Source organism: Pelobates fuscus, chromosome 11 (genome assembly GCF_036172605.1).
Source record: "Pelobates fuscus isolate aPelFus1 chromosome 11, aPelFus1.pri, whole genome shotgun sequence".
In the NCBI taxonomy this organism is placed as follows: domain Eukaryota; kingdom Metazoa; phylum Chordata; class Amphibia; order Anura; family Pelobatidae; genus Pelobates; species Pelobates fuscus.
The window spans coordinates 87898931-87913235 of NC_086327.1; the positions used below are offsets into that span (position 1 = coordinate 87898931).

Sequence of the window (14305 nt, forward strand, 5' to 3'; positions counted from 1 at the left end):
TTCTCCGGAAAAGGCAGTGTTTTACATTGAAAAGCCTGCAGGGACATGCTATAGACACCAAAACAACAACAACATTAAGCTGTAGTTGTTTTGGTGACTATAGTGTCCCTTTAACTCACTCTTTGGAAAGCATGATTTCATTTAGCATTTCAGAGTCAACAGACTAGCGCCTCGATTTTAATGTTTGGAAAAGATTTTCAAATGATTTAATGCTTTTGGCTAAACTTTTAAAATGATTCAATACATTGAAAATTGTTTTTAATATTTTAAAATGTAGATTTTTATTTCCATATTAAATTGAAGCCTAGGTGTCATACTTCCAAAGTCTGTTAACCATTTTCTCACGGGAAGCAATAGGTTCTGCCTTACTTTCCTAAGAGCAATGGGTATCTTATAAAGAGCACTGTACTATAACATTGGCCTGACAAGTCTATTGTATGACTCTTCTAATATCGGAACAAGCAAACTAAATTTCAACTTGTAGCCATAATAAGAGAGAAATTAAAGTGTATTATAAATAGAACATTGTCTTTGATTCTAATCAAATCATTGTGTAGTTTTATCAAAACTGCTATTCTTATCCAGTAATAATTTAGGTGAACGTCATATGACTTAAAGGGAAAATATGGGCTAGGAATGAAAAATTCTATTCCTAACACTATAGTGCCCCCTCACTCTCCCCACTCCCTTTCCCTTCCCCCTTAAACCCCACAGCACTGGGTTAGGCTCCACCTTCACCTGCGGCGATCGCATCAGGAGAACCCATAGGAAAGCATTGAATCCATGCTTTCCTATATGGTTTTAGCAGATTCCGGATGTTCACATGCATAGTTTGAGGACGTCCAGCGCCAGTCGACCAAAAGTTGCCTAACGACCAAGAATCGCCTCTAGTGGCTGTCTGGTAGATGCCCACTAGAGGTGGAGTTAACCCTGCAATGTAATTACTGCAGTGTCTCAATAACTGTAATAATTACAATTGTAAAGTTAAACTGACAGGGACACTGCACCCAGACCACTTCAATGAGCTGAAGTGGTCTGGGTGCCTATAGTGTCCCTTTAAGTTTCTTTTTTTTTCTGTGCAGCACAAAAGACCTTTGCACCTCATTCAAAAATAAGACAATCACCTCCGAGATGCCCTCCCATTTTGCGCACCAAGTCACACTTTTCCAAATTTAACTTCCATTATTCCATAATGTGATAATGTTATTGGGGTTGTGTTACAATTGTGTTTATGTAATACAATAATTATAATAAAGCATTAATTGACACAGAAGCACTTGATTTGCTGGTAAGAAAAAAAATAAAAATGTATGACTAATGTTTTTGTTACCCACAAATCTATTTTGAAAATCAAAATATTAATCATTAATACATTACTTTTAACAATATATGGTTCTGTCAAATATTTTCTTTTTATATATATATTATATATATATATATATATATATATATATATATATATATATATATATAAAAAATATGAATCGGAATTGTAAGATTGGTAGTGAAGTCTTCTCTCAGGAAAACAGAATTGTATTAAATGGGAAAATTAAGCTACATCTCATCCAAAGCCTTGTCCCATCTCGGTAAGGTTGGAGGAAAACACAGAGACTTGATTTGTCCATAATCTTGCACATGTGTGATTACAGTATATATGTCCTTGTTTATGTCAGTCACTATATAATGTAAACTTGCATTTACCATGTGACTGAAAATGATTTGACTCAAATGCCACAGGCAGATGTTCTACATACTACATGATATAGCTGGATATTTCATCTGTGTGATTTCATAAGCACAGAGGTATTTAAAAATAAATAAATAATTAAATGGCCTGTTTGGTGATAACTTTCATAAAGAACAAATTTGCAACTTAACCCATCTTTTTGTCTTTTCTATGAAACATATATGTAATGTACCAGCATGGTTAATTTCATACGGTTATAGCAGAATCTAGTAACAGAAAGCAAATCTTTTTAATTGTTTTTATGCGGCACAGAATCCCAGGCTTGGCATGCTCAACTTGTCCATACTTGAGGGATATTCCTGTCCAGACTGCATACAGATATTTCCTGTACAGAGATTGTGTATACCTAATGATCCTGTAAATAAAAGGAGCACGTAAGCTCATACTCCCCCCTGTTGTTCGAAAGTAAACCTACATTGCCAAAGTTATCTTCAGGATAATCAACTAAACCAGGAGTTGTTGGGAACTGACAAGAGATTTTTTTTTTTTAAATTACAAAAAAATAGCTGAGCTGAGAACATTTTGGTAGAAATGTCTAATTTGTTTATTTTAACCAAAAATCTAAAATTAGTCATGCCTGGGGTGCCCTGGTTCACCCCATTGTAAGTAGCCGAACGGTTTTAGAACCTTCACTCTCCAACTCTTTATAGCCTCCAGGAGAGCTTGAAGCTATTGCTTAGGTCTTCCATTAGCCTTTCTGAGCTAGGCCCTGCAGTGCAAGGATAACTATTTGCCTTAAAGCCTCAGCTGATTGCTCTTAGCCAATGAGTTAAACCTGGAGGTGCAGGGCTTAGCTCATTGGCTGATAACTTCCAGGTGTAGTGGAGATAGGGACCAACATCCAGCAAACACCGGGGAAGGGGATAGCATGGTACTGCTGGCACCATAACAACTACAGCACACCGTTGTGATTATGGTGCTAGTAATGTTCTCTAATTCCAGAATTCCAAATTCCAAACACCCTTTTTTTAAATTAATAAGCAAAAATATGCTGTGACGTATAGATGTACTATATTGCCTGCGGTAAAGCCAAAACAAAGAGAACCATACGACAAATTATCCAATGTTTGTTTCATAAATATAATCATGAACTGATTATTGTAGAGATATTTAGAAGACCAGGTATTGGAAGAGAACATATTTACTTGAGGCACTGGAAATGTAGATGATATTAAAGGAACACTGTAGTCACCAAAATAAATTTTGCTTAATTAAGTTTTAGTGTATAGATCATACCGCTTAAGTTTTGCTGCTCAATTCTCTGCCATTCAGGAGTAAAATCACTTTAGCCTCCCCTGGCTGTGACTGACACTGACACTGAAACTAGCTTTTTTTTCATGCAGTCTGTCAGCTGTAACTTACCTTAAAAGTTTTTATCTCCTGCTCTGTAAATTGAACTTTAATTACATGCAGGAGGCTCCTGCAGGGTCTTGCAAGCTATTCACGGAGCAGGAGATAAGAACATCTAAATAAAACAGAATTTCAATAAAGGAAGGATAAACATTCCACAACTCTTTACAGGAAGTGTTTAGGAAGGCTGTGCAAGTCAAATGCAGGTAGGTGTGACTAGGGTGCATAACCAAAGTGATTTCAATGTCAGATAATTAAGCAATGAGACTGTAGAGGTATGCTATATACACCAAAACTGCTTCATTAAGCTAAAGTTGTTTTGGTGACTATAGTGTCCCTTTAAGGAAAAGAGGAGAAAAAAAACCATTACTTGTTTCTGGATAGTATTTCATTTTATATGTTATGCTATGTTATTACTCTGTACACGTGATGCTCTATATACTGTTTGAGAGAATTAAAAAAATATATATTTTCTTCTTTTAAAGATTTTTTGATGACTTGGAGAAAAGGCACAAAGACAATGCGTTTATTCACGACATCAGTGACATTGTAGAGAATCACGCTTTGAACCATTTCCACCCCTATGTGATTTATTGCTCCAATGAAGTCTACCAGCAGAGGACTCTCCAAAAACTGTTGTAAGTTGGAAGGTGTTGCTAACAAGTTCAAACCATGTTTTAAACAAACAAAATAGCCCTTTGCAAAGAAGTTGAATAATGTTGCAATTTTGCATAGATTTATGGTGTCTGGTTTCTGTAATTTGCAGAGCATTGTGGGAAATATAGTCCTACAAATGGAGGGCTGTTTTTTTTTTTTTCATGTAATAAAAATCCATACTATTTTTGACTAGCCTTATAATTCCAATTGTTTGTCTTTAAGAAAGATGCAGTCCTTGTGGAGAGATTTGTGACGGCTCGCATACTAAACCTGTTTATACACACTTCATATTATGGCATTTTTAAAATTGTGTTTGTTTTGTGAAATTCTATTTAAAAATGTAATTTGACAGCTTAATGGACTATAAATTGTGGTTAAATCCGCGTTCTATCATATCACAGCAAGAGAATGAGAGATTATGGACCTCATTATGTTGCCTAATCGGCAGTGGTCCGAATGGTGAAGCTTAGTTTGGATGCCAATGAAAAATACACGGTGTATCTCACTTCTGCCATCTAGTGGGCTTTTCATACAATTGAACACTACTTCAAAATAGTAGATGGGTAAACTGTCACTCCTCAGGCTTTTTAATATTGTGTTTACTGGTCTATATATTCAACAAATATATGTATTTGTGAGATGTGAAAAAAATAAAATTAAGTAGAAACCCTTTATCTGAGCTCCTCCATATTTGCTCTGTTTGAATCATATATAGGCTCCGTCCTTTGCATATGACAGTCAGCAGTGCGAAGGTATACAGAAAAGAAAAAAATATGAATTAATTGTTTCTATTTCTTCCCTTTATGTGTAATGTTTGCCCCTGCTTTGCCTTGTCGGAACTGGATTATGATGTTATGTGCTAAATCATTAAAGGATCACTATAGGGTCAGGAACACAAACATGTATTCATGACCCTATAGTGCAAAACCCACCATTTAGGTGGCTTGCCCTCCCCCTTATCCACACTATTAAAGACTTTTTCCAGCGCTGCGCGGGTCTGCCGGCGCTGGCTCCGCCCCCTTTGTGAAAACATCAAAATTTAAATTTTTTACCCAATCGGGAAAGCATTGTATTGGCTAAAATCGCCACGGGGCGGGCCTAAATGCTGTTTTGGCCAATCAGGACGTCTCCATGCAGAGCGTGGGGACGCTGAACAGCAGGGTTGCTTACTGTGCAACCCTGAGCCAGGAAGCCACTCCAGTGGCCATCTTAGGAGTGGCCACTTGGAGGTGTCCATAGGGGCAATATAAACACTGCCTTTTCTCTGAAAAAGCAGTGTTTACATGAAAATGCCTGAAGGGAGCTATTATACTCACCAGAACAACTACATTAAGCTGTAGTTGTTCTGGTGACTATAGTGTCCTATTAATAAATATTCTATCTAGTTGAAATGTTTTATGCAGTGGTATAAATTACAGGAGTGACCATGTCGCCTGAAATAAAATAATTTATATAATACAATTATCGAATGACATAGGCCACACACATTGTTAGTAAAGTTATAATTAACTGCTTACGACCATTTCTCTGAAAACAATCACTGCTAGGATCGCATTGTTCAGTTGGATCATATTTTTTTACATTTCCATTTCAAACCTTTTTATTTTGGAATAATTATCACGTCTAAATCACAGATTTGTTACCTGGTACTATATGGTTCAACCTACTGGATTGTCATATGGAACCATTTATTATAGAAAACATTACAGAGAAGCCACTACAGTTTTTTTTGTAATGTTTATCATGGTAGTAGGAAACATAGGTACAGTCCTTCTGGTCTTTGGTTTTTGTAAAAAGTTATGACCAATAATTACTCTGCAACGAAAGTCTACTAGCTTAATTTATGACCTCATAACAAGGACCTTTTGCCATCCCAGTGTAGTGTTTTTAAAATATATGGTTTGGACTAATTTGCCATACTAAAATTTCAGATTCTTTTTTGTCTGGCCAAATCGCAATGGAGACATAACAAACAAGTATCGGTGCACATGTCTCAAAAACAAAACATTAAACACGATAATATCTCTGATATAGTAAATCGTTTTCTAGTGTTTTAATTTTGGACTCACAAGCTGTAAATGGAATTCAGGCACATAAATATATAGTCTGTGAGTCTGATCACATGACCATCTATAAAAGAAAACCACAACAATTGTGCAGCATGTATGATTAACAAGAAAAAAAAAAAACGATATTAATCTGCTCACCAATAGTAGGTATAACAAGGCATATCTCAAATGGCCAGCCTTTCTGCATGGGTTGCCTGCTGATAGTTATGCGGTGTAGATCTTTTTCAAACTCAAATACTCCCACTCAGGAAAATGACAAATGCAATTTACACCTAAAAGTCCATGAACATTAAAACAAAATACAAACGAACAAACAATCAAGCAAAACACTCTGTGCATGTTATTGGTGCACAGCCAACTTCTTCAGTATTACATCATATATTAAATCATAAAAGTATAGTGTAAAAACGCCATCATCCACGTTACTCGTATCCTAAATTTGTAAAAATGATATCCTGCCATTCCTAATGTGTTGCTTGTTTCATAATTCCTTCATGTCCAATAAGGTCTGGGGGCATCTACTTTGCTCTCACAGGACGAACTTCATTAGTCTCTGCTCCTCTGTAGAGTTTATAGCAACCTGCTGTGTGATCCTCTGTTTACCAAGCATGGCCTTGTCTACTTTCTCTTATTAGAGTAGCGGCTTACCCAAAAAATAAACCATAGAAATGAGAAGAGAACAGAAAAAGGAGCATGCTCGTCAGTGGCGTACACATGACCCATGGGGCCCCGGTGCGAAAATTGATCCGTGGGCCCCCCCCCTACTCTGGCGGGCCGGGGCTGCAACACATTGCGGCGGGCACCTGGTCGCAGGGGTTGCAGGGCTGCGAACCCTGCGACCGCGGTATGTACGCCAGTGCATGCAGATGCACACACACTTAAAGGACCACTACAGACACCCAGATCACATCAGCTCAATGAAGTGGTCTGGGTGTCAGGTCCCTCTAGTTTTAACCCTGCAGCTGAAAACATAGCAGTTTCAGAGAAACTGCTGTGTTTCACTGAGGGTTAATCCAGCCTCTAGTGGCTGTCTCACTGACAGCCGCTAGAGGCGCTTCAGCGATTCTAAGACACTGAACGTCCATAGAAAAGCATTGAGTAATGCTTTCCTATGGGCGGTTTGAATGCGTGCGCGGCTCTTGCCGCGCATGCGCATTCGGAGCTGAGAGGCGGAGGGATCCCCTGCGCCAAGAGAGTCCGGCGCTGGAGAAAGGTAAGTGCTGAAGACACACACACTCTCATGAACAGACGCATACACACTAGCTAACAGACACACACATTTACTGACAGAGACACACTCAGCGGCAGACATACATACACACTCACTTACAAAACATACACTCTCACTGACAAACACACACTCACTAACAGACATCAAACAGACTCACTAACACACACACAAACACACTCAGTAACAGACACACACAGTAACACACTCACTGACACTCACTAACAGACACGCTCACTCACTGACACTAGCAGACACACACCCTCTCAGTAACACACACACACTCAGTAACAGACACACACAGTAACACTCACTGACACTCACTAATAGACACGCTCACTCACTGACACTAGCAGACACACACCCTCTAACACACACACTAACACTCACACTAACACACACTAACACACACACAAACACACTCAGTAACAGACACACACTAACACTCACACTAACACACTAACACTCACACTAACACACACGCAAACACACTCACTAGCAGACACACTCAACAGACACACTCACTCACTGACACTCACTAGCAGACACAAACACTCTAACACACACACTCACACTAACACACACTTACACACACACTAACACTCACACACACACACTAACACTCACACACGTTTTTTTTTGTTTTTTTTAATCCCTCCTTACCTTTTGGGATTCCCTGGGGTCCAGTGCTGCTGCTGGGCTCCTGGGCGGCCGGTCACTGGGTGGGCGGGCAGGCAGGCGGGCGCGCGAGGGAGCACTCTCCCCTGAGTGCTTCCTCTTCAGCTCCCTCGCGCGCCGCGTAGGGATGCCGGCGCCGGAAGATGACGTCATCTTCCGGTTCCGGTATCAGTGCGGTGCGCGAGGGAGCTGAAGAGGAAGCACTCAGGGGAGAGTGCTCCCTCGCGCACCCACAGGACCGGCCATGGGGTGACAGCAGGGCCAGCCTCGGGGGGCCCGGAGGTGGCCAGCTCCTGGGCCCCCCAGCAGAAGAGGCTGGCCCAGTGGCTACATACAGGGTCGCAGGGGCGGCCGGGCCCCCTGGTGGGCCGGGCCCGGTCGCAGCCGCGACCCCTGCGACCCTGGTATGTACGCCACTGATGCTCGTAGTATATCATATCTGCATTTGTAAATCAATATGTGACTTCCCACAATCTCTATATTTATTTGTGGCGTTATGTGCAGTATTAAAATTTAAATTCATGTCTCCTTCAGGCATACTTTTTTACTATGAGATGTGGTTTCAAACTTAAATATTGCAGTAAATGCCACACATATTTAGAGATTGTGGGAAGCCCCAGATCGAGTTGATAATGTAAACATCATCAGCAAGAATGTGTTTGGTGTTTCTCTTCTCTTTTCTCTGTCATTGTTTTTTTTTTTTTTGCTTGCTTGTTTGTTTAAAAAAACAACACGGGAATGGAGAAGGTTTGGCTACATACGATCATGGCCCTTTTCTGTTGATTACTGGCAACATCAAGAGGATGGGACTGAAATTATTTTGTAATGTGAACATAGTGCAAGATGAGAAGTGAAACAAATCATGATATAACTCTATTGTCCATAAATTGCATCTCCTTCAGCTACATTTGTTGCATAAATAGAATTATCTGTGTTTTAAAAAAAAAATAAAAAAATTGGACGAAAACAAGAGCCCAGTACACTTCCAACTTGTTATGCTAGACTAAAATCAGTTGTTTTTTTTTTTTTTTTTTTCATTTCAGAGTCTCAAACTCTGCATTTAAAGAAGCTTTGAAACATATTGAATTAATGCCTGAATGTGGAGGATTGCCTGTGATCTCATTCTTAATTCTTCCAATGCAACGAGTGACTCGTCTCCCTCTCCTGATGGACGTAAGTACCTGTGTGGCTAGTTATTTAATTCTATCAAATATACACATTTTAATCGATTGATAGTGTGATCCCACTCCTTCCTTACCACAATGGTGAAAGAATCACATCTCTTACCAGAATTATCATAATTCTCATGTATGCTCTCCAAGTCCTTCCCACTAATAAATGTGTTCTTGGTTCTCCCCATTTGCAAGCTAGGAAAATGACCAGTGTGTTGTAATTTTGCAATGTTTGCATGTTATTTAGTGCACTTGTTAAGTTCATTATACTGTATTTGCTGTTATAACATTAAAAGAGGTTAAACACAAACAATGTATGCAAGGGTATTTCCAATACCAATTCACTAAAATTCTGCCTCTTTGTAGGTCAATATGTATGTAGACATGCTGTTTGATGAAATTCTTTAATATTGTGATTTTTACTCCATTTAGAAATCGGCTTTATCAAATTTTTGTTAGTCAGGAAGAGCCATGTGCCACATTGCCAAATTTGGTAGTTGAGGGTCAGTGAGAATTGGCCTGTGCTGGCTACTGTCAAACAGCAGGCCAAATAATTCTTATTTCGGCTCGTGAAATTGGAGCACCACTGATATGACGCAAAGTATATCAATTTCAAAATCAAATAAACTGAATACAAAAACGTGGTATATACCAGATTAGACAAGTATAATTCTTAAGAATAGGGCTGGTATATCTCAACCTCAGAATAGGGTTGTGTACCAGTTTTATCACATGCCAAATCCGCGAAGGGAAAGTGTTAACTGGCAGCTATATTCCTATTGGTCATTAATACATATGTTTCTCCATTGAGCTTTAAAGACTGTGCATTTAGCTAGCAAACTTGCACTTTGCATGATTCCTCAATTGAAGATTTCGTTTTTTTTCTTCTTTTTCTAGACTATTTGTCAGAAAACAGATTCCAATTCTCCAGAATATGAAGCAAACACTCGGGCTCTAAAGGCAATCAGTAAGGTGAGGTAATCTCTCCTTCGCTATCTCATGTCAGTAATAACAATATATCATGTTTTGTTTGTAAATGTTTTGTATAGAGCAACTGCTTGTTACGCTGTGGTTCTGCAAGTGTCTGCCATTATTCTGTTAACAATTGTTTTTTATTTTTTGTTTCCTATTAATAGCTGGTAAAACAGTGCAATGATGGAGCTCGCAAAATGGAACGAACAGAACAAATGTATACATTACAAACACAACTGGAATTTGGAAAGATCAAGGTATGTAAGGAAACATACTTGTAGGTCCCCCCCCAAAAAAGCATAGGGTTTCACTGAATAGGTTTAACATTGTTGTTTTAGAGGCTCCATTTGAGCTACTAGATTACTCTGAAATTGTCCCAGGTTCTGAAATTCACTCCTTTTTCTTTAACTCCCACCAAAATCAACATATAGAAACTGTGAGTTGTTACTTGCCTATCTTTTAGATAGGGTGTAGAAGCATTAAGAGTGGTCTTTGGCCCAGACTAATCTATCTCCACTAGCATAGACTTCTGTACTTCTTTTCCCTTCAAGTGTACTGCACAGACTGGGATATTTGTACCGGTAATAGCACAACGATTTAAACTGTAGATACTAAAGACAGTGCAGTTAGCTAGAAAACTGTAGGAATAATATTTTAAGGGTTACTCCAAGCATCATTACCACTACTTCCCGCTGTGAGGAGTACCCTGGCCTGGTTTTCTTGTAATGGAGCAAACCGTTTAGTAATGGTTTGCCTCCTTACCTGGGTTGGTGCAGATGCTCCATGGTGGTCTGGTGACAGTCTTCTGGCTTCAGCAAAGTCTCAGAAGCTGGAAGCCATCGACATTCATTGGCTGAGAGCATCTGCTGACAACTCTCCACTAATAACTGACATTCTGTGCAACGGACAATGCACAGAATTAACGTTAGCCAGCCCAAAACTCTATTTCCGGCCAATGATGCGTTACATCTACGCCATCAGAGGGATTAATCTATATTTGTGCAGCATTACCAGTATCATAGAACTGCACAATTACTGCATTATTGTTTTAGTTGTGGATTGGGGCATTCTGACTACTATCAACAACATCTATAATTTAAGAAGTAATATCCATCTCTGAATTCCCTCCATTATGGAGACTTGCATAGGATGTCAGAATAAGATATGTATTTTAGGTTAGTAAACACACACATTTTGCATTTTCTGCATTTACTAGGCAATAGTATTGTCACATAACCGTGTACTAACACTTCTGTTCTTGTGATAGCCCTTCCCCTTGATTTCTGCCTCCCGTTGGTTGGTGAAGAGAGGAGAGCTTCTCCTAGCAGAGGAATCGGGAATTTTCCGAAAAGGCTTTGGAAGACCTTTTTACTACCTCTTTCTGTTCAATGATGTCCTTATTGTAACCAAAAAGAAAAGGTAAAAAGAAAATGCGCTCTGTAAAATTAATGTCCAAAATAAAGATTTCAACCTTTTTTTTTTTTTCCTTTTTAAAAGAAACGTTTCCCTTCTCATCATTATTTGTTTTTCTCTTCTGTGATATTCCTTACTGTTAAGTTAATCTGTATTAATCATATTGGTATAACTTACAATTATTCATACCATCAAAAGGCAAATCTGATGTTCACTAATAACAAATGTAATAAGCTCAGTGTGACAATGTTTGTCCTTCCTTTTCAGTGAAGAAAGCTATGTAGTCACTGACTATGTCAAAAAAGATGACTTTACTGTGGAAAAGATTGAAAATGATCCCCAGCTGTCTCCGCCTGGAAAGACTGGTACTCTGGGAAACCGAAGTCCGAGTGGACCCCATTTGTTCTGTGTACATATGACGAAGAACTGTGATGGCAAACCGATGCAGATTATACTGGGTGCTGACTCTCTGTAAGTTCTCATTTCAGAATTTTTATAGGGTTGGTCACAATCCACAAATGTGTACATCTCCGTGTAAGTTGATTTTGCCTTGCCAAAGGATTATGGATATTGTCTGGTATCCAGTCTCCATTGTTCAACTTGTTGAAGTGCAGAGTATCCTAAACCAGTTATATTTTGTTTCTGATTCATTTATGGTATAATGTTCATTATGGGTTTTTTAATGGATGGAAAGTGTGGTAACTGAGTTTTGTGTAGAGTATTTAGTATTGCCATTAACTATCACAATGCAATACAGTATTGCATGGGAACCTTTTGACCAGAGTGTTAAAATCTTAAACACTCTTATTATGATCACATTTTTCCCAATTCTAAAACAAACTCAGGTGTGTAAGAAAATGATTGAAGATCTCAGAATTACAAACCAAAGTTGTCTAGTAGTGTGTGTGTGTATATATGTGGGTGTAAAATTAAAAAAAAAAAAATATATATATATATATATAATGTGTGTGTGTGTGTATATATAGATCGATATTATACACATCTTTTTCTTTACACAGGAGTGATAGAGCTCGATGGATAACTGCACTTGAGCTTAAGCTCACAACTAAAGACAACAACAAAGCCAATAGACAAGGTAAGAAAGCCACAAATAATTTAGTATTTTAAATTAAATATATGCAGTATTTGTTTTATTTATATTATTTTTATATTCATATAGATACATTTGCCCTCAAGCCTTATAATTAAGTAAGGAATGTCATTGAGCTATAATTTCTTTTAAAATATTTTTTCAATTTAAAGTTTAATTAAAATTTCCAATAATGTAACTAACATGCCTTCTAACAGTAAGTGCAAAAAGTGGAAGTTAGGTTGTGTGAATGATGCGAGGTGCACTAGAATAGTCGTTTAACTGGAGCATGTGAGGGAAAAGAGGTAAGTAAACAAAATAATGGAGAGATCGAGAATGAAAACAAAAATAAAAAACATTAGTATCTCTATTTTAAAAACTCTGTAATTGTGAATAATAGTGACATATTTTTACTGTCAGAGGAAGATGATGGTACACACCTTCACTTGTAATATAGTTATAGTTTATTCGATGACTTCTGACATGCTGTAGGTATGTATGTTTATTTGTTTTGTGATTTTATTTTGGCACAGTTTGGACTGTAAACTCTCCACCTCTTGATATGTTACTGTATTTTTTTTACCACTTGCTGATTTTTTTTATTTTTTATTTCTTGTTTATTTCAGGCCTGCGTCAAGTGGAAATAACAAAGGCATTCTACGCTAAGCAAGCAGACGAAGTCTCTCTGCAACAAGCAGATGTTATGTTGGTTCTACAAGAAGAAGATGGTAATAATATAAAATATATTTTTTTATTTTATGTGATTTTCTTTGTTTCATAAGTAAGCTAGTAGCAAAACGTTAAAGGAACGCTCCAAGCACCATTAAAACTACATCTCAATGAAGTGGATGGTCTCTTGCTCTCTTGTTTGTACAGTGTATAGAATGTTTATGTAAACATGTGAAGATAGCTACATAATATTGGTAGGTGTCTTTACTTCTTCATTTTATTTTATTCATAGTTGGAGGCACCTTTTTTAGAATGTATTAATTTCCAGTGCCAATTTCTATTTTGATGTTGCGTTCCCCTTGTGTATGTATATGCATGCATGCTTGTTTGCATTTATTTATGTGTGTGTGTAAATAAATCTATATAATGTGTGTGTGTGTAGGTATATATGATTGATGGATTTGCTTTCTTGGCTTCAGGTTGGTATCAGGGAGAAAGGTTACGAGATGGAGAAACTGGCTGGTTTCCGCAGGCTATTGCCAAAGAAATTACTAACCAAACCGTTGTGCAACGTAATGTCCGACGAATGGAGAGACTGCGTATTGAGACTGATGTCTAGTTGGGTTACCTTACTTTCTTTTTAAAGACCCTACACCAGAGATGACTGAGATATAGGAAGAACATTTTGGTTGTTTCATCAGAATTCTCGCACATTAAACTCCACTTATTATGGGATTGTTCAAGACACGTGTTGGACTGTATTACTCTGCAAGGATACAGAAATGGATTTAATATTTTCAATGTCCCCAAATCATATTAAAATACATATTTAGGAAGACAATTCTCCACTTCTATATATGTTTTGTTTGAATGCATTCTTGCTTGTTTTTTTTATAATTAAATTTTGAGTTTTCTTTACATCAACATGATTCCTCAACTAAAAGAACACGTCCATAGGTTCAGCCTCTCTCTCTTGTGAGGGAGTCAATACTGTAGATCATATATTGAATGAGTGATGTGATAAGTTATTCAATACAATGAAAATCAAATGTATTTTTTAGACTGTGTAAATTAGTTTATTTTTTAAAATAAATTCTTAAACTGCCTTGGACATGGCCAAACTATACTTAATGGTGGGTGGGTTGTTTTAATGCTGTACACAGCACTGTTTTCGGTTTTGATTTTGTAAGCAAAATAATTTTTTTGTCAACAGAATAACAAAAAATGCTATTCTTCCTACAGTCAGGTAAATTCACTAAT

General features: G+C 37.7%; 1 protein-coding gene across 1 annotated transcript in view; it reads left to right on the plus strand.

Moving 5' to 3' along the window:
• ARHGEF16 (Rho guanine nucleotide exchange factor 16) overlaps positions 1–13920 on the plus strand; it is a 97587-nt gene extending 83667 nt beyond the window's left edge. The window contains exons 7-15 of the mRNA XM_063435799.1: positions 3583–3735; positions 8773–8902; positions 9799–9873; positions 10038–10130; positions 11141–11292; positions 11554–11757; positions 12306–12382; positions 13003–13104; positions 13525–13920. Of these exons, the coding sequence (XP_063291869.1) occupies positions 3583–3735; positions 8773–8902; positions 9799–9873; positions 10038–10130; positions 11141–11292; positions 11554–11757; positions 12306–12382; positions 13003–13104; positions 13525–13664 (1126 nt within the window). The 3' untranslated portion in view covers positions 13665–13920. The remainder of the gene's footprint in view (positions 1–3582; positions 3736–8772; positions 8903–9798; positions 9874–10037; positions 10131–11140; positions 11293–11553; positions 11758–12305; positions 12383–13002; positions 13105–13524) is intronic.
• The last annotated feature ends 385 nt before the right edge of the window (positions 13921–14305 follow it).